Source organism: Phycomyces blakesleeanus, assembly GCF_001638985.1.
Source record: "Phycomyces blakesleeanus NRRL 1555(-) unplaced genomic scaffold PHYBLscaffold_3, whole genome shotgun sequence".
In the NCBI taxonomy this organism is placed as follows: domain Eukaryota; kingdom Fungi; phylum Mucoromycota; class Mucoromycetes; order Mucorales; family Phycomycetaceae; genus Phycomyces; species Phycomyces blakesleeanus.
Window position 1 is genome coordinate 2,087,995 of NW_017265136.1, and position 20,022 is coordinate 2,108,016.

The window sequence follows — 20,022 nt, forward strand, 5'->3', positions numbered from 1 at the left end:
ACAAGCCATCTTTCCCAGAGCTGGGATGTCGCCAGTTGTCATTAGTACATGGACTTTTGCACTAATATCTCCAGATGGTGTCTTCACAACCATTCCACCGGCTTGGAGAACCCGAAGTTCTTTCAGAACAGGCTCCAGGAATGACCAGAAGTCGGCGGGTGCTTTGGGACCAGGGATGATCGCGACTTGGATCATACGGCTGCGCTCGTAGCGGATCATTGGGGGAAGGTTGAGGTTGGTAACGTGGACAATGGTTACCGAACCCGGAACACTATGGGGAGCAAACCCATCAACAGACAGCGAAATGGCGATGTCGTTTTCACCCGAGAAAAGATGCTTCTTTGACTGGTATGCCTGTCCGTCAAAGACATCGGAAATGCTGCCATCAGCCTTTTGCGTATGATGGTGGCGATACAACATCTCTTTTCTGGTGCGGTCGTTGGCCAAAGCAACTGCAAGCTGTCTACCCAGAGGAAGCTGTATCATTGTGCTGGCAGGAATTGGATTCTCACCAGCGATGTGATCGAACAATGATTTGCAATAAACATGCAAACATGCTTAAGAGGGTTGGTATAGATTTCACCAGATGCCATCAAAATTGGGCATCAATTGCAAGAGTCAGTCATCTCTGGAAAGACCGTCAAAGGAGGCAATTGTAAGTAACTATCCACTGCAGTGTAAAGTAGTATATTTAATATTGGAAGTATATGATGTATTTGACTGTTTATAACCAATAAAAATGATGTATAAAATGTAATGTCTATCATAACAGCCAATAAAAGTGATATATAAAATGTAATTGTGTAGTGTAATAACCAATAAAAACGATAAATAAAAAATATATCCATTTGAGAAACCAATAAAAATGTATTTTTATAAAATACACTACAGTGCAATTATGTCTTATCCAATAAAAACAATGATTAAGCAAGAAATATTTAAAAGAATCTAAATTAAAAGAATAATGAATTAGTAGTAACCAATGGCATATAATATTTCACCTATACTTAAAGAAGTTTTGTCCAATTGAAAGACAAATATTAGCAAAAGAAAAGGTTATCAATATATTAATAGAATCTTAAAACTACCGGTAAGCGGAGATGTATTAAAATGCACATGAACTCAGGGTTGGAAAAAAGGGGGGAGGACACAAAACGCGCCCTGACTTCCCCTCCGGAACCACCTGTGAAACCACCTCTAAAACTCCTATTTTTTTGGCGTAGTGCACCAGCTCTGTTCTCTCAAGACGAATATCTTTTTCTCAACTGCATATATCCCCGTATTGAACACGGTTTTCTTTAAAGAAATTTAGGTTTTTACAGGTAAAATATTCTACAAAAAAAAATTAACAATGATTTCTCTCAATTTTCCTTTCTTTTCGTTTAAAGCCGAATTCTCATTGATCTAAAAAAATCATAATTTGCCTCAATCTTAAGCTCGAACACTCTAGGATTTGCGCTTTTTAATATTTCTGTACATAGCGTGGGTCTGTGCCTTGGCCTTATCACGGACATTTAAATAATAATAAAACTTTTGGAATAATCTGAGTCTTATAATTTAGAGTTTGATCTGATTTGATTCAATAGGGTGTTTCAAGCTTAAAAATCTTAAAAAATTTAAGGTTTGTATTTTCTATCTGCTGTCTATTAATTAGCCAATAACATCTAATATGAAAATATATTACTGAATTTCCCTAAGTAAAGGCATGTAGAAAAAAACCCTTAAGTCAACTTCTAAAAGTCTAAAAGTCTAAAAGAAATTTCTTGAAGTCTTTTGATTTAGATATTTTTTTTTACAGATATTACAATAGTTTCTGAATCCTTTTAGGAAATTGACTTGTTTTTTAAGTTCGCCGATAGAAATATCTAAACCTTGAATCCTTCAAGATCTAAATTTGAAACACCCTATTGGTTTTAATCGATTTTTTTTATATTATTATTATTTATTATTTATTGTAAATTAGAAAACAGCGTGGCCTGTGCTTTTATTTGACTCTTCTTTTTTATTTTTATTGCTAAAAAGCTACTCACCTAAGTATAAAAGGGTAAAATAATATGAAAGAACAGTTTAGTGCAAGCTTATTGCCACAAGCCATACATTTATTAAAGCCTGATATTTCCTCTGATTGACTTTATTATAAAAACAAAAACAAAAAAAAAGAAATGCGCAAAAACGATTGTACACATGAAACACAAAGAAAGTAAAGTAAAGTAAAATAAAATATGTATGAGTAGAGGGGGAAAATATGCAATGCAATGCCTGATAATATTTTTGGAAGTTTTTGCTTTTCTCTGTTTGGTCTGGTTTGGTCTGATTTGGTTTGGTTTGGTTTGGTCTGGTCTGGTTTGGTTCGGTTTATGCCTTTTTTTTGCTTTTTTGTTTTTTTTTTGCGTTTCTTTTTATTAAAATTTCTCTGGTTTTATGTCAGACTCTTGACTGACTTGTGTCTCTTCACTCTTTTCCCTAAAGTTGGCCATTAAATCTTGGTTTAATCTCGACTTGAGGCCATTTATGATCTGTGTTGCTTTGAACACTAGGGCTTCGTTTGGCTCCTCAAGAGGTACAACTACCCATCGTGGAATGACTTGTTCAAGATAATATAGAACAGCATCGCCATAGACAGATTTACAACGCTCGACAAGACGTAGCGTACGGATAAGGTTGATTTGAGATACGCGAGCAATATCGGTATCTTGATTACTGGCTATAAATATGCGATATACAAGCGCAGTCATAAGTAATCCATAAACTGGACTTTGGTGACATCCAGATGGGTCGACTGAAACAAGGGCTTCCAGAAGAAGGGTATAGCGATTAGATATCTCCAGGCAGCTCAGTATGCAGTGGGTGGTACGTTCAGGATTGTTTTTCATCAAAACTCTGGTAGAAGATGATGATAATGATGACGAGGATGAAGGCGAAGGATTAGAATGCATGAAAGGAATGAATGGTGGGGATTGGGTTGAATGAAACAATCGTTGGTGTATTTCACGAATGTCTCGATCACGCTCGGGCGCTTCTCTTTGAACGCTGTCAAGATAATCCCGTGGCAAAAATGGTAGTCGAGCGATGAGAGATGTGTTACAGTGAAATGAATTGATGAGGAGACATTCGAGGTCACTTTTGCTCCACCCCGATATCTTATTTGGGTCTAGCCGAAGGTGCGAGTAACCATCGTCAAGAAGTGTGTTGAATATGTAGTTGTCCAGGCCATCCGCAAGTGCTTTTGTAGATCGTAGAGAAATCATATAAGTGGATCGGAAGAAGTGCATCTTTCTGATCATAACAACACGGCAAAAATATGAAAAGGCTTGGATTCTGCTAGCATTATGTTCACCTGGCAGCGAATCTGGAAAATTAACATACCACTCAGTAGGTGCAATCCACCCAGTGGTCCCCACTGCATTCGACTCTGCAAAGTAATCTGCACACAGTAACATCCAAGAGAACCGTCGTCGATATTCGTTTACGTTACCAGGCGCATGGCCAGATACATCGATTCGATGAAGGTTCATAGCCAGAGCCATACGAAGCGCAGTTTGTAGTAGTGGCGAGCGTGTTCGAGAAGGTGAAAAGAAATCAGCATGTCCACGAGGAAAAAGTGAGAGGATGAACAATGCGTGGACAACAGATATGTGATGGCAGTCAAACAGATCTTCTAGCAAAACACGTGCTTGTCCATAATAATTCCGCATTAGTCCAAGAGAAACTGCAGGAGGGAGGTGATTGTGAAAGCCGACATGTCGGATCATCATGCAACAGATACTCAGAACAAGAAGTGTCTTTATTGGATACTCTGTGGCTGCATCTGCATGTGTAAGTACTTTTTGTGTATCTTTGAGTAGCTGGGCAGAATCGATAAAGAAAGCTCCTTCGCATGTCAAAAAAGCATCAACGCACTGTTGCATCAATTGCATCAATTGTATCGAATTGAATTGCCGAAATACGTCTGGCTTGGACATTCGTACCATCATGCCCAGGCCGAGGAGGGTTGACATTGCATTTTGGAAGGACTTCATCTCAAACTCGTTTGAACACACTGCCTTGCGATGGCGACGTCCGTTAACTTCCATGTTTTCTTGATTAACATTCAGTCGCAGCTGTTCGAGAACTTTCTCCAAGCCAGCCAAGGTTTGAATATTTGTCTCGAGAGTAATCATGTTTGGCGTAAGGTTAAGCCTCCAAGTAACTGAATCACTTGCATTTCCGTCCGTTCTACAAGGATCCTCGCTCTCGTCATCCGTATCGTCCAGATCGTTGAGTGAGTCCATTTCCGCTCTCTGCTTGACTGTACTGCTGACATGTCTGAGCATTTCGAGCGCATCCCTCATGAAACTAACAACCGAAACATTCTCTTTGAAAAGATGACTGTCTTCTCCTGGACAGGATGGCTTGGAGAGACGGTCGTGTGCAATCATATGTTGAACATGAAATCGCGTTATTTTATACTCGACGAACGGGCTGTTGGTCAGCCAAGAAACCATCGGACTTTGCTGGCTGATGTCACACATCTATACCCGGACGAGTCCGGCTATAATCCTGATATCTTCTTCTCGCCTACACACCTCATCTTCCCCCATCAGTCCTGACAGTACCACTCAAGGATACCCACGGAGAGGCTTAGTCTCCATGGGATGCACACCGCTTTCAAAAAGTACATCCAATCGTACTCTTTGAGGCAGGCAGAGCCGGCGTTTGATCACAACATTCTCATGACCGCCCCTCAGATCTTTTCAGGGCACTCTGCCACTCTGTTTGTAAGCTAAGAATTAGGCCCATCTATTGATTTGGATATGGAACATTATACGAATAAATAAACAATAATAATCTTGTTAAAAAAGGCTTAAATAATTATGTGTACTAAAATGTGTGTGTTCTTTCTATCAGGTACACCAAACAAACAGCGCAAGGGTCGTTTTGGTCAGAGTAATATTATATGACTGCTTGTAGTCAATCAGCGTACTATGCTAGCCTAAATATAAACAATTGCCGTGTGCTTGAAAAATGTATATACGTGTATGAAGCCAAGGCTTATAAGCACCCCCTCTCTGTGATAGATAACCTTATGGGTATTTGAAAGCTAGTTGACATATCCTCTTTCTCTACCCTATTAAACGTATATTTTATACCATTTTTTTCTCTATCTCTTTTTTTCATTTTTGCGGGTTGAATTGATTTTACATTTTTCGTTAGAGGGTTTATAATCTATCCCTTATTAGTTTCTGTAGCCAATGTCAATATAATTGGAATTTAAGATACATTATCCACGGCAGAAATAGGGTAAAGGTTTTCATTCTGTTGCTTTACCTATTTTTTCTCCTGCTGCCTTCCATGCACGCGAGTTCTATAGACACGTCAGTTACTCGAGTTTAATAAAAAACATCCCTGCCAAGATTACCTCTTCACAATACACAATATGGGCTTTAGCATATGCAATCAGAATTACTCGCAGTTCCTTTTCTTTTTGCTGGTTAAACCGCTCGATTTCTTGTTGGATAGTTATCGCTACATCCTCTACTTCGCTCTGTGCCTTGACCATTCCCTTTTCAAGCTTTTAATTTTCATTTTATGATTGTAAATTAATACACAAAATACTTATCTCGTCAATTTCTCGTTTATTAAAAACAGGATGTGGCTTACTTGTATAATAGTATCCTTGAGACCACTTATTTGTTGTCGACGAGTGACATCAGGGTTTACGTCCATCATACTCTGAATAGTTGTACTCACGGCATCGAGTAATTTTCTAGGTGAAGACCATTTTTTGGATCTACTTTTGGACTCTCTTATGGCTAAAGCACTTGCACCGGTCGGGTATTCGTAGGTATTAGAAGTTATATTTATAACTTCTTTGACTGGTGTTGACTTTTTTATTGCAAAGAAACCATCCTCGATCGAATGCGAGTCTGTGTCGTCTGTATCTTGTGCTGAAAGCCCCATATCATCTGACGTAAGAGAAGTAGCAAGTGGCGAGCGCTGTTGCATAGCAGCATCTATCAATGCCGCCTCTTTTTCTGTATTTATCAGTCTTTCTAGTGTTTGTCGTTTTTGTTCAAGCGATGCCTCGATGAGTTCTAGCTGAGCTTTTTTGAGCCTCCAATAATTAAGTACGTCTTTAGCAATGCGTGTATATTGTGAATATTCGTGCATAAGTTCTGATACTTCAGACTCCATTGTCCGAACCTTTTGGAAAATAAAAGATTTATTATCTTAAATTCAGATAACCTTGACCATTAATTTAACACATTACTCATACTTACCATAATGCGAGTTTCTCTACCAGTGTTGTGAGTCGCCTTGCTTATGTTTGCAATTGCGGTTGCTACTGGTCCTGTTTCATTTAATCCCAATGAATTGTACACTGATCCCAGTGAATTTGCATCGTTGGTAAGCTCTGCAAAAATCCTCGTTAGAAATTTTTGAATATATATATATATATTAAAACTGATCTTATGTGTAATTCTTACCACCCAATCTTCTCACAAACCGCCTCTGAGATTTATCTAAGCCAGCGTGAAGATGATGTGTTTGTCTATCTACCGTCCGCTCAAAGGACAAAAAGCGAGGGTCAGGCGACTTAAGTACATGTGAAGCACTTGGTACTGGAATACTGCTACTACTGAAGTTTCCGTAAGGCAGTTTTGCTAATGACGCAAACGACAAATCAGTCGGCAAAGAAACTCCCCAGATATCCTTGGGCGTATTTGAGAGTGGCGGCTGATTGAGGACAGTCGACTATTGAGCTCGTATAATTAAAACTTGTTTTATATATATATATATGTATATAATGCCTTTACTACTTACCCACATTACTGTTGTATCAAGGAAACAATGAAAAATATGTTCGTGACACAAGATCGGATGGGAAACCAAACGCCGAAGAAATCGCTGTAACGTACGCTTCCGCTTCGTAATCATTTCCCTGTCGTCCTTGACTCGCTTCTGAACGTGTGCGTAATCAGCTATCGGAATGACATGAGGTGGGTGCCTTGAATAGTAAAGACTTACTTATGCCATGCTTCTCTGGAATTGGTGGTACGAAAATAGCAGGATGCAGATGGGTAAGAGCTGTCTTGAGAGATTCAAACTCACTATACCGCCGCATCACAAGCTTACTCTAGAGAATGTGAATGAGAATATGCAAAGACATATAAATGATCATTAAAGAATATCAACACACTTGAAACTGTATGATGTATAGAACAAAAGAGTCACTCTTGTCAGAGCCAGTCTTTTGCGCGTCTGTGATTGTTATGTTGCTACCGTGAGATTGTATAGCATTGTTTATTGCGCAGTTACATGATATATTGGTAGCCATAGTGAATAATAGTAATAAGAAAATATATCAGAGGAAAAATATAAAAATATAAAATAAATATATATATATAAGAAACAAAGGTGAAAGAGAAAAAAAAAAGAGAATAAGGGGGATAAATAGAGTAGAAGACGAACAGGTCTTTTAGTCTTGAGCGTCACACGACTGCTTGTCTATTGGTTATAGGGTCAATTCGCCCATTGTCAGTTAGGAGGTTTATGAGAATTTATATCTAAATGTGTGTTTGTGTATTTATCGCAGCACATATTTATTTCTACACTACAAATGACAACCACTTTAACTAGATTTTGTTTTTCTAGTAGCAAATTCTGGGAGTGTTAAATATTGAATAAGCCAAGAGAGGTATAACATTTTACCTAGGCTATAGCTGGACATTCATGAAAAGACTTTGATATTTCGGCAATAACCTGATATGTGTCGCTGTCCCATGATACTCAATAGCTGAGATTGTTATAATCTATAATGATGCGCTATAATTTGATGTCAACTTATAAGAATACCTTGGAAAATGAGGAGTTTTTTTTTGTGCATTGTTATGCAGGCAATCGCCAATTGATAGAGTTATATAGCACTTGGCCATAGCACGACAGATCAAACTTCCTTTTTAGAATGGGTTGAGAATTCATTTTAAAAAAATAATAATAACTAGATACACTCAAAAGTGATCATACACATTGAATGTAGTTTTATGGTCAATATATAACTTATGGAAGTGTTTAAAAACTAAGTATATTGAATACAATATAGCTTTGAAGCCATTTAAATTGACTATATGCTTAGAAATTATATCAAAAGAAATTAATAACAAGAGGAATGCATTCAAGTATTATTATTTGTGCTCCCAGCCATCTATTGAAAATCTTAAACAAGTCCACGACACTTACACATATCGCTGCTCTTAAACACCAGATGTAACCTGTCATGACTTTATATGGTAGTATCACAACCAGTGTTGTTTTTTTCTCTATCATAACTCATATATTATTCAATCTACACCGACCCAGATTGTTTGGTTGGTATGACTTTAGTCTAGTATTAATATCGTTTGTCGGATCAAAACCTTGCTACTGACTTGACCTTTCGGCACATCGTTCACCAATTACAACACATTGGCATGATTTCGACTAGGATTAGATATGTTCACCAAGAAAGAAGTACTGTGAGAACAAGAGAGGATGCCTTGGAGTGTTAGTGTGGGAGGAAAAACTGCAAAGTGCTAGAAGAGCACCACTGATAATAAGAAACCCTTCGTTTCCAAACTGGTTATCGGCAGGTGTTCCCAAGATGATATTTCTATAGGCCATTACTTTTTTCTTAGCAATACAATGAATCGCTTTACTATTATTTGTACTAAAAATTGAGCTCCTTTTGTCGATTGCAAAGAACATCACAAGAGTAATACTAATGGTTCAAGAGTAGAATATTAAAAATGTGGCTCTATTTTTGAATTACAATAGCAAAGAGAAAGAAGCAAATAATAATAATAGAAATAAAAACATAAAAACTCTGTACCAGTCTTGGAGTATAGGTCCGTACATAAGTGTTTTTTTTTTAAAAAATAACACAATCCAAAATGATGAATGTTCTGTGAGAAATAAGTATAAAAGAAGCTTATACTAAAAGCTTATTTTTTTTGGCTTAAAATTTCACTCAAAAACCCACCTTAACCTCCTTAAAAAAAGGCTTTTGAAAGCCTATTTTTTTTTGTCAATTCATTAACTACAGGTAAACCATTATTCATAGATCCGCGTCTTTACATGGCTTTCAAAAGGTCTGCTTGTTGAAGAGCTTGTTGACAGGCTATTGTTGTATTTTTAAGTTTTATTGAAAGTTTCTTTTATGATTTACTTTGGTTTATCCGTCATCGTCAGAAAAAAGATATCCTTTGATTGTTATTTGGATAATGTATGCTATTCCAAAACTCGACATTAAAGCATAAGAAAGAACAACCAGCGATGTTTGGAGATCTTTGAACCGAAAGTTGATAAAGTAAGTCGGATAAAACGTTCGAATGAAAGTATATGAATATCCAAACGAGATGCTAATCCAACCTATTGTTGAAGACATAACAGTTGCTGAAGCTCCATAACCTGCCCAGATACCTAGCAGAAACGGAGAAGCTGAACCTAGCATGAAGGACACTATTTCCCACCAACCACCAGGATGGGATGATATATCAACAAGATCTGCCTTTTCGTCTCCAAATAATTCATTGATCATGGCCGGTGACACACCACTCTTGGACATGACATCATGCGCAGCATTTCGTCTTACTCGGTTGAGATCAGTGTCCTCGGACGGACAGAAAACCCAATTTCTCTCCATGAGCGAGCTGATGAATGTAAATTTATGGGCAAACGAGGTACTTTTTAAGAGATCCGTGGATGTATCTGTTGGTGTATCTGGTGGTGCATCTTTTGAGCAATTCTTAGCTTTCCCAGCTTTGCACCTGGAGTCATGAATGAGAGGACACTCGGGAAACTTTTCTTCATTCTTGCACCGAATGCTAAACGCTGCTACCTGAGTATGTAGTACCATCAAAGACATGGTCTGGAACACTGACATTATCGTGAAGACAATCATAACAATTTTTGACCATCGGTTACCGATACCTCGTATACATTCATAAAGTGTGTATCCCAGCTGGAAGAGAGTGATCATAACTTGGAAATATGAGGTACTGTCAATGAAAGATGCTGCCTGAAGCTCATTGATCATATCAACTGGTAAATATCTAACAGCGCTCGAACAAACTGGGACTTGATATCTGCACATTGCTCCTGATCCAGCCAATATCATGTCTTTAGACGTGAGACGATACCGTCTCATGCAGTTTGTACCGTTGTATTCATTATATCCAATGAATACACCTCCGTTAAGAATACAGTGTCTTACTTTCCGAGCCCTCAGTGGGCCTATTGAATGCAATAGCGCTGCAAGAAATGGCGCATTGTCATTTTTCTTGCTGTTAAATTCCGCTAGCGTTTCTCTGTATTGGTCGACCCACTGTTTCGATGGATCTTTAGCCAGATAAGATATATATGGAGTGGTGTTTGAATGCTCTTCGTGTGAATTATATTGAAAATCTTTCTTGAGGGTAGGTGTGTCAATTGAGATTTCCGAGCAGACATATGGCTGGTGTCGATAGTCAAAAACGTTTCGCGATACCATCTTCTTCTTTAAAAATCTGTTAAATGATTCGATTCCAAGTATTTTGTCTCCATAAAACACTCTGATCATCGAACCAACAGCATCGTATATACCGCTTGTAGGAAATGCCAAAGCTGATACACGTTTGTAGAATGTTGCTGCTCGTATTGTAGTAGAATCTGGTCGTACTGTTTTGGCGTGAGCCAGGTATGATAAAAAGAATGTTCTCATCATGGTGATGGCTGCAATCTCTGTGGGAGACAAAATATTTTCTACGACAACTGGTGCCGCCAGACAATCTACCACCATGAAACAGAGAATCAAGTATATACATAATGTAGTATTTTGATAATCTTTGGGATGTATTTTTGAAAAAGAGGAACAAAACATGGTCATTTTGGATAATATATATATATATATATATTATAACCTTATAGAAAGAACATATATAAGTTCAAGCAGTCAAAGAATGTTTAAATGTTTAAATGAATAAAATTATATTTATTTTTGTGTTTGAGAGCTTTAAAGTTTTCTTCAAAATCCACATGTACAGCCTCATGAGCTTTAAACAGATGCATGCTATTCTGTGCAATGTTACACTGCCACTATTCTCCTAAGAAAAATCAAGTTTTGTCCGGGATCTTTGATGTATGGCTACAGATCCATAATTCTTACACACTATAGTATAATATTAAAAATTATAACCAACTTACCTTGATATTTGTCTGTAATAAGATTCAGCAAACAGTGAAATTAAACCAAAAATTTTATTAGATAGCTTTTTGGTATTTAACCTAAAGAAGTGTACACTTGGGTCAATTGGAATTGGTCTTTTGATACCTCTTTTTTTTTAAAAAAAAAAAAAGAAAAAATGGTGGCTCTGTTGTTCTATTTTTACATAAAATGTGTGGCTTCCTGTGGTTTCTACTTGTAATCTACTGACGTGAGTCAGATCAACAGAATGCAGGCTTTAATTCAATTATTCTGCTTCAAGCTTTGGGAAATGTTTTGTAGAACACAATGATTAGTGTGATTTACGAGTCTAGCATAGCTTTCTATTCGTCTACTATTCATATACTCTATTGAAAATGTCAATTAAGTTCATTATATCCTTCAAGTATTCCTCATTAACATTAAATAAATGCACTTGGTAAGAACTGAACAAAAACCAAGGCCCACAGACAGGATAGACTGTATTTTATTAGAGGTTGTGAATATAACTCTTCCAAGGATATTACAGCTCTTCTAGGTCACGTGAATTTTTTAATAGTATTTAAAGGTCAAATCCCACTTGCGTATTCATATACAAATGCACAAATGCAATATGAATCGCAAAAGGCAGCATGATTCAGACGTTGAATTAGTAAAAGCGAAAATTGCAAAGGTAATTTTGTATCCGATGATCTAAATGATTGGTTCCTTTCTCTTTGTTTTCTTTGTTGTTGTTTGAATTGCAGCAGAATCCTTTTGATTATTTTCTTTTTCTTGTTTGAGATCAATGCTCATGGTTTCATCATTTGATTGATGTAGAGCGTATCTACTAGAAAAGACCGAGAAACAACGTCTAAGAATGAATATAAATCGAGAACTCGCAGTCAAAAGTCTAAAGAAAAGGCTGTAAACACACGCTCTGTAAGTTGGCTTATTAAGGCCTCCTTATAGAGAAATGACCTTTAGATAGATCCTAGTACTTTCAAAAAAAAATTATTCCTTATTCATTGTTCATGCTCTATATGATAGCAATCTGCTCAACCCACACACGACTATATTGATAATCTAGAGCAAACATTTGAGAAAGCTACACTAGAAGAAATCGAAAGATCGGGTAAAGAAGAAGAAGAAGAAGAAAAAGAAGGTTTCTTTCATTGCTATTATTTTCTTTCTCCATGTGTGTATGTGTATGTGTATGTATATGTGTGTTAATGTGTTTATTTTGACTGGGGTGGGTGTAGACACATTTAATACCTGCTGCTATAAAGAGGTAATTTGTAAAAAGTCAAAAGCAAGTTTTCTTTTCTTTTCTTTTTCTTTTGCACAAGTGTATGCCTTGTAGATCAAGTATACTCACAAGAACTCACAAGAACTCACACATATACACACATACATACATGCATGCATAATGGTCGTGCATTTTATGATATAATACGCGGATTATGTGCGCTTGCCAAACTTTTCTTCCTATTATACAATACTTCATTTACTCTTCTTTTGTATTACTTGAAAGACACTTTATAAATACATAGTCATGTGCATCTTTAATAACCAAATTTAACTTATATATATATATATTGATTATACATTTATGTCTATATTTCTTTACTTCATTCTTTCTTTTCTTTTCTTTCTTTTGTATAGAAATTTCAAATTTGAAATCTCAACGTCGTAAAAAAAGAAAGGCACGCTTGAAATCATTCATTACTTAACAAATAATGAGTAATAATCAAGCTTATCATTTATTTATTTATTTTTTTGATTTATTTTTTTCTTCTTTTCAATCATTTATCATCACTTAGGCAGCATATACTTCTGAAGATGAAAATACCAAAGTATCCATGTTGTCCATGTCAAATATAGAATCCAATATTACCGAAATACCCAAGGCGGATGCCAATATAAAAAAAAGAAAGTGGATTAATTTATTAAATAATAAATATTCCCATGTGGTTAGTAGCGATGAAGATGAACTGTCACGTAAGTTGATCAAGAACTCATTTTCCTCTCTCGTTTAAATAACCTAATCATCTATTGACACCTCCAAATGCCTTGAATTTCTTCTCATATATGTATATAGTAACTAGACCAGCCCCAAATAAGAAATCAATAGCAGTGGTAAGAACAAGCACTTTAGAAGATATACATATAAATGATTATAAATTTGTGTAGAAATATAAAGAAAACTCCACAAACAACAAGGAACAATATGAAAATATTTTATTACCGGTAAGTAAATATACCAATATCATATTATCTTGGCTTATTCTATCTTATAACGTCTATACCTAATTATATGTGTACCAACTGTCTGTTTTTCTTTTATTGTTATTACTATTACTACGACTACTACGACTACTATTAGCAAAAACTGGAAAGACGCTTAAAACGCTCATCATCACCGTCATACCGCGAGGGTTTTGTTAGAAAGAAACGAATCCCTACAAAAATCAATGTACCTTCAAATGAAAACAGTGAACGGGGTCGTCATAAAGGAATTTTTGTTCCGCGTAGTCCTACATTGTCCTGTGAATCTGATTCTCAAAGGTACGCCTGGAATTTTGGTCATTATATAACAATGAAGTAGTCTTTTCTTAATATATAAATATAAACATATAAATATATATATATTCAAATCCTTTGTCTCTTAAGCTCTTGTGTTATGGTCTCAAAGAGTTTGTCGCCTAAACCACACATTATTGAAATATCAGAAGACGAGGATGAAACATACGGTAAAGATGGAATGTAAGTTAATCAAATCTCATATATACACATAATTAGTCTCATTAATCAGCCAATATATATATATATATATGTAATAGATTATTCACATACCCATTTCATGGAAAAGATCAAAGAAACAAGATTCTCATAACTCGTCGAGATACAGAAAAACTAAAGCTGGGTGTATATATCAACGACACCTTGGTTGACTTTTTCTTACTTTGGTCAAAAGATGTGGCTGCAGTAAAGGCTCCGGAGGCCAGGAAAGATACTCACATATTCAACTGCTTCTTTTACCCTTACCTGCGCGAAATGGTCGAAAAAGAAAATAATGAATTTTCGTTGAAAAAATGGACTTCTAATCTTGACCTCTTTAAGAAGAAGCACTTGATTGTTCCTGTAAATGAAAGGTGTGTATGTTGCACTCATGACTTTATTCTGTGTCTAATTATTTTTGGCAATAATCTTCGGTAGTGGGCATTGGTTTTTAATGATAGCTTGTAATATCGACCAGTGTTTATCTGAGAAACCTACGGATCGGAAGCAAGTATTTTATTTATATTATATCATTCTGCTAGTCTTTGGGCTTACCAAACATATATGTATATATATCCTATTGTAGACCTCGTATATACTTATTAGACTCGATCGGTGTTGAAAGAAAAAGCATCCTAAAGAACATGGTTAAATATTTAAACCATGAGGCAAAAGCAAGATATGGATCAGAAACAACGTTTATTAAGCCCGATCTTGTTCATGCAAATGTCCCTCAGCAGAAGAATGGTAGTGACTGCGGGATTTATCTGATTCATTTTGTGGGGGTATTTTTGGAAAATCCAGAAAAATGCATTGATCTTCTCGAGGTAAGGTTTGAATGGTTAGAAAGTAAAGTACGGTAGCAGTTATTGATCATAGTAACCCGGATAGGCCACAACGACGGATGAAGAAGCTTGGGGTGCGACATCTATGGATGAAAAGAGAGAATATCTTCGAAATGTGGTACGCCAATTGAATGAAGAATGGGCCAAATTACAGCCAGATCTCCTCAAGAACACAGTTGATTATAAAAATGATAAAACTTGACTAGGTGTGTGTCGATAAGGGGGAGACGGCCCCTGTAATCTGGCAGGGATCCCCGGCTGCCTTATCATCATCTTATATTGTCAAATCAAATCAAATCAATAAAACAAAATCTGTCTACAGCGTATTCGTCAGAACTCTCGGTCACTTTAATATGGCATCTGAACGGTGCATATCGTAAATCTCAAAAGCCTATCGAGAGCATAATCGATGCATGGTAGTTCCTACAAGAACCTTAAACACTAGAAGAGGAATTAGTCGATAAGGTCCAATCAAACTGTGGAACCAGTCAAGACACCAACTAAATAATATTTTACAAAGACTGGGCCGAAATCTAGACAGTGAAAGTCTTTGCCACAATGAAAATGGAGCCTATAAGAAATGAAAAGAGGATGATAAAAAATATCAAAAGAAGTACAGGTTGAATATCACTTATAAGCCCGAGTTTTGGAGAATATTAGTTGCGTTTGATGACAGGACACATATATTAGTGATTTGTATATGAGGGTGGCTAATACCGTCAAATATAATGTAAATAGTGTCATGTTTCGTTTATTCAATACAAAACAAATGACCCTGGTGTTAAGGAAACAAGGTAAGGTTAATGATGTTTCACCATGTATGATAAAACTGATTCTGACTCTAACACATGAAATATATCTGAATGAATAAAGGGGTAAGATAGAGTCGAATTAATTACCTTAGATACATATATTCTTCATTTCTTTTTCTTTTTCCTTTTGAAATCAGTGCTTAGATTTTTAATATAATTGGTGAAAGAAGAGAAGCTATGATCTTTGTTGTATTCATGCTTTTTGGGAGCGGATCAGATAAGTCTTCATTTAAAAGCAATCTAATTATAACAGAAAAAGAATATTCCTTCTATGAAAAATATAGGCTGGATTCCATCTCCGGCCAAACCCCCCCACCCACTCACTGCAACTTTTTATTTATTTATTTATTTTTCAAAGATAATAATTATATACACTCATATATATACATATATTCTTATATATATATATTCTTATATATCGTCTTCTTTATCATACTATTTAATAATGGCTGATACAAACGAACTCGATTTTTATGAAGTGGATGAGGCCTATGTGATTCAGAATTCAGCAATTCCGAATGCTGGCGAGATCACTTCTGCAGAACGCATGTTGTCTGCTTGTTCTGGCGGTGTGTTCACTACTTTGCTGAGTATGTACTGAATGTAGACGATGAGTGGATTATAAGCGAAAAATGTCAGATCAAAACAAGTTTGTGTAAATTAACATAATGTTGCTTTTTTTTTAGTGACGCCACTCGATGTCGTCAAGGTACGAATGCAAAGCAGAGATGTACCCAAACGGGGACTTACTAGCACGGTCACACCCGCATTGAATGGTGGAACTTTGGTAATTCAATTAAATTAAATAAAGTAAAATAGTAATATATAAATCCACACACAAAAACACAAAGACAGTTTATACGGATTGATACTTATGAACATGGACAATACTAGACAGTCATGAAGAGCATTATTCATGGAGAAGGGTTTTTTATGCTCTGGAGAGGACTATCAGCTGGTTTGGTTATGGCTGTCCCTTCAACCGTTATATACTTTGCTGGCTATGATTGGATGCGACAGCAGACTCAGAACTCTCGATTTGCCAACTCAGTTTTGCATGACTCTTCGCCTCTCTGGGCTGGTGCACTTGCAAGAAGTAGGTTGGCATAAATTTACTTTCAACAGTACTATATACATAAGAAGAAATGATATTAAGAATAATGTATACCAGTGCTGACAGCTACAACATTATGCATTAGTTGTGGCAGCAACTATAATCTCACCCCTTGAGTTATTTCGCACTCGGTTACAAGCAGCAGAAGGCAAGCATGGAGTGACAGGTAAACCAACATAAAGCAAAAGCAAAACAATATATGATGCTTTACTGACTTACATATTTATCTATACATACAAATTCTCATAGGTGTATCAAAGGGCATTATTGAGATGGTAAAAAGAGATGGACCGACCTCTCTTTGGAGAGGAATCTCATCTACTCTATTGAGAGATGTGCCATTTTCTGGTAAAAAAGAATATTGCATGAAATCTCCTTAAATATCTAACTCTTAACTTTTGAATAGCATTTTACTGGATGGGCTACGAAAACATAAAACATCACTTACAGTCAAGGCCTAGCTACAAGCATGACACAATGTCTAATTTCCAATCGTCTTTTATTGCCGGCGCTTCTTCTGGCATGGTAAGCAGTATTACTTAACATGTTAAAAATGATATACCTCACAATATACATATATTTAATTTCTCTCTTCTTCTTCTTCTTTTAGCTTGCTTCTGTAGTCACAACTCCTTTTGATGTAATCAAGACTCAACGTCAGATTAGCTCAATAAAAGGTATACCTTTAGACTCAATCAAGGATCATATATATTGTTCTAACTCCCTTCGTACAGACATGCCGTTGAGCCGATTGATCAAAGATATCATTGCAAGCGAAGGCTACAAAGGCTTCTTTAGAGGAACTGCACCACGTGTCATCAAGGTTGCGCCTGGATGTGCCATCATGATCTCAAGTTATGAGTTTGGTAAACTTGTATTTGCTGACAGGAGACGAGCAAAATCTACCTGAACCCATAGATTGTAATATTTGCTTCATATATATATAATTGTATTTCTATTTCTATTATAAGATACGGGCTTTAATGACAAGAATTAGAGAGCCACACACACATACACACGCACATACATATATATATATATATATAATCTACATAGGGGATATAATCCCCTCCTCTTCCCTCCCCCAAACTAGAATATTTACAGCATCAAATAATTACCATTTGCTGTCACGGTCGGAATCTTGCATTAATTTGATAGTAAGATTCACATACTTTGCTGGTGAATATTGTGTTTTAGATGTACATGCACACACATACTCATACACTCAAACGCTTACAAGTCGATAAAACACATCGCTAAATTACTACTCATTCTGAAAACTTTATATTCACCGTGGTATGAGTCTCGAAACCAACCAATGCTAGGTTTTTTTGTATAAATAAAAGATACACATCTGGTTTAATAGATATAGCACAACCAAACCAACAAAGCTTTTTGTATTTATATATATATATAATCTTTCTATGCAAAATGGTTCATTTTAAAGAGCACGACGACGAGTATACACTCGGTATATTAATCAAAGCTGTCTTTAAGACCGAGAGCTATACACGTCTTACCTTGGGTGGGTAAACCTTTTTTTCTTTTCTTTTCTTTAGAACCAAGATTATATAATTTTGGATAATATTTACTTTTTCTGTGTTATATTTTACTTGACGGCCTGTGAAATTTCCATTTATGATTTTGGTGTGTTTGCATTATTTCTGTATGAGCAAATATGAAGATTCTTTTGAATGAAACATTCATTGAATTTTAAAGACGTAAATGTTTTACATCTAATCCAGTTCTTTTTCTTCCTTTTGTCTCAAGCAGAAAATTCATGTCACTGCTTTTTTTTTTGTTCTATCTACTATATCTTTCTTTCTCATACGTGTACCCTTTTTTCTTCTTATTTTTTTCTTTCTTTATTCTTGTTTAACCCCTCTAAATGTATTTTTCTTAATAGACCTTATGTCCAAAACACCAGAACCTAAAAACGCAATCAGCACATCAGTGTTTAGGCTCCAAGAAACTTTACGGAATCTCAAGAGACAATGTCCAGCCCTCTTGAATTCTCAATCTAATTCACTCGATCCCGCATGTCCTGTCACTGCTGGCAATGGTAGACCATTATTTCTTTCTCATCTTTTTCTTTTGGGTTTTTACCAATTTACTCCAACCAATCTTGATTTAAAAAGCTAAATTCTATATAAATTGATTCGGTTCCAGAACTTCACGCCTTTGGAGCAGTAAATATCGACAAAGTGCGACAAGAGTTTACGAATCACATCAATTCCATTCGCACCATTTGCTCTCAGTTCGAAACCGAAGTATTGGGAGATGTCATGAAGATGGGGTCAGGAGCAGACCCTGCATTCCGTAAACACTTTACTCATTTAAAAGTAAGGATACTTCTTTTTTCTTAAAATGAAAGAAAGCATATATATATATATCAACTTATTGTTGGGATTAGGAACAAGCACTTTTAGAGAGCACTGTATTGAAAGTAAAAGATACATTGAAACGTACGCAAGAATATTTGGATGAATCATTGGATAGTTCTGAAGAATCAAAGGCGAAAATCAAGATCCAAAAGATTGAGCATCTGGCTCAGTCTATTGGGTAAGAATCTTGCACACCAAAAGAAAAAAGAAACAGTGCCTGGGGGTTTTTTGTTGAATGTAAAGAACTTGGTTGCGAATAACCATAATAATAGGCTAATGACATTTGTGGACTCATCGCAAAAGACTGCTTATGGAATTCCAATGACAACAATTACTCTTGGTGGAACTGTAATTGTGGTGGATGTAATGTAGCAATTTAATAAGGTGAATAAGGTGAATAAGAGTACTAATGATAGATATATCAGATCGATATCGATAATACTGGCAGTGTATTGCGCGCAAAGGTGACATATGTATCAGAGGCACTCCAGAATGATCAGGATGAAAGAGTATGTTTTTTTTTTCTTTGGTTTTTAAAATTCTGGGGCGTTGATCGAAAGTGTATGTACTGATCTCTTTGTGTCTAGGTGGATAATATGCTGGCAGAGAATCTCCAATTGAAAAGCTTGAGTTTATTTAAACGTAACCTGGGAACATTGGCCCTCTTGGACCGTTTGAACGTCAAATATGCCCCTACAGACTTTTTCCTAATAACTAAATGGCTCTTAGCTGATCTTAAGGCTATTTACAGCCAAGAAGTGTAAGTAGAATACATCATTATTGAGTATTATTAAATTAAATATACTTGCGTGTATTATAGGCTGCTACTTGACGATGATTTGGCAAGTGTATTAATGGAGGGCCGTGGTATCCCGAGTTTGTATTTGGATCACCCGGGTGTGTCAATTTC

General features: G+C 36.1%; 5 protein-coding genes across 5 annotated transcripts; 2 read left to right on the forward strand and 3 right to left on the reverse strand.

The window, feature by feature from the left end:
* Window positions 1-2,402: 2,402 nt before the first annotated feature.
* PHYBLDRAFT_163867 (hypothetical protein) lies at window positions 2,403-4,313 on the reverse strand (the record flags this gene model as incomplete). The annotated part of the gene is made up of 1 exon (XM_018434885.1): window positions 2,403-4,313. One exon carries the CDS (start codon window positions 4,311-4,313, stop codon window positions 2,403-2,405), a length of 1,911 nt encoding a protein of 636 aa, XP_018296815.1.
* An 892-nt stretch (window positions 4,314-5,205) lies between these two features.
* On the reverse strand, window positions 5,206-7,318 carry PHYBLDRAFT_163868 (hypothetical protein; the record flags this gene model as incomplete). Its single annotated transcript, XM_018434886.1, has 9 exons — window positions 5,206-5,222; window positions 5,308-5,344; window positions 5,399-5,551; window positions 5,641-6,183; window positions 6,261-6,394; window positions 6,468-6,735; window positions 6,805-6,962; window positions 7,009-7,117; window positions 7,181-7,318. 9 exons carry the CDS (start codon window positions 7,316-7,318, stop codon window positions 5,206-5,208), a joined length of 1,557 nt encoding a protein of 518 aa, XP_018296816.1.
* Window positions 7,319-9,144: 1,826 nt separating this feature from the next.
* Window positions 9,145-10,939, reverse strand: PHYBLDRAFT_179698 (hypothetical protein). Its single transcript, XM_018438196.1, has one exon. The coding sequence runs from the start codon at window positions 10,880-10,882 to the stop codon at window positions 9,191-9,193; it is 1,692 nt and encodes a 563-aa protein (XP_018296817.1). The 5' UTR covers window positions 10,883-10,939; the 3' UTR covers window positions 9,145-9,190.
* Window positions 10,940-11,795: 856 nt separating this feature from the next.
* PHYBLDRAFT_62464 (hypothetical protein) lies at window positions 11,796-15,004 on the forward strand (the record flags this gene model as incomplete). Its single annotated transcript, XM_018440975.1, has 12 exons — window positions 11,796-11,870; window positions 12,017-12,118; window positions 12,227-12,311; window positions 12,439-12,467; window positions 13,000-13,177; window positions 13,278-13,315; window positions 13,370-13,426; window positions 13,563-13,744; window positions 13,850-13,942; window positions 14,020-14,331; window positions 14,544-14,784; window positions 14,849-15,004. 12 exons carry the CDS (start codon window positions 11,796-11,798, stop codon window positions 15,002-15,004), a joined length of 1,548 nt encoding a protein of 515 aa, XP_018296818.1.
* Window positions 15,005-16,059: 1,055 nt separating this feature from the next.
* PHYBLDRAFT_179699 (hypothetical protein) lies at window positions 16,060-17,864 on the forward strand (the record flags this gene model as incomplete). Its single annotated transcript, XM_018438197.1, has 8 exons — window positions 16,060-16,204; window positions 16,301-16,401; window positions 16,509-16,710; window positions 16,814-16,894; window positions 16,978-17,076; window positions 17,135-17,253; window positions 17,339-17,405; window positions 17,463-17,864. 8 exons carry the CDS (start codon window positions 16,060-16,062, stop codon window positions 17,636-17,638), a joined length of 990 nt encoding a protein of 329 aa, XP_018296819.1. The 3' UTR covers window positions 17,639-17,864.
* Between the last annotated feature and the right edge of the window lie 2,158 nt (window positions 17,865-20,022).

What these genes read in the sequence shown, in the direction of transcription:
- PHYBLDRAFT_179698 (XM_018438196.1), bottom strand. Translation starts at nt 10,882, where the DNA reads ATGACCATGTTTTGTTCCTCTTTTTCAAAAATACATCCCAAAGATTAT.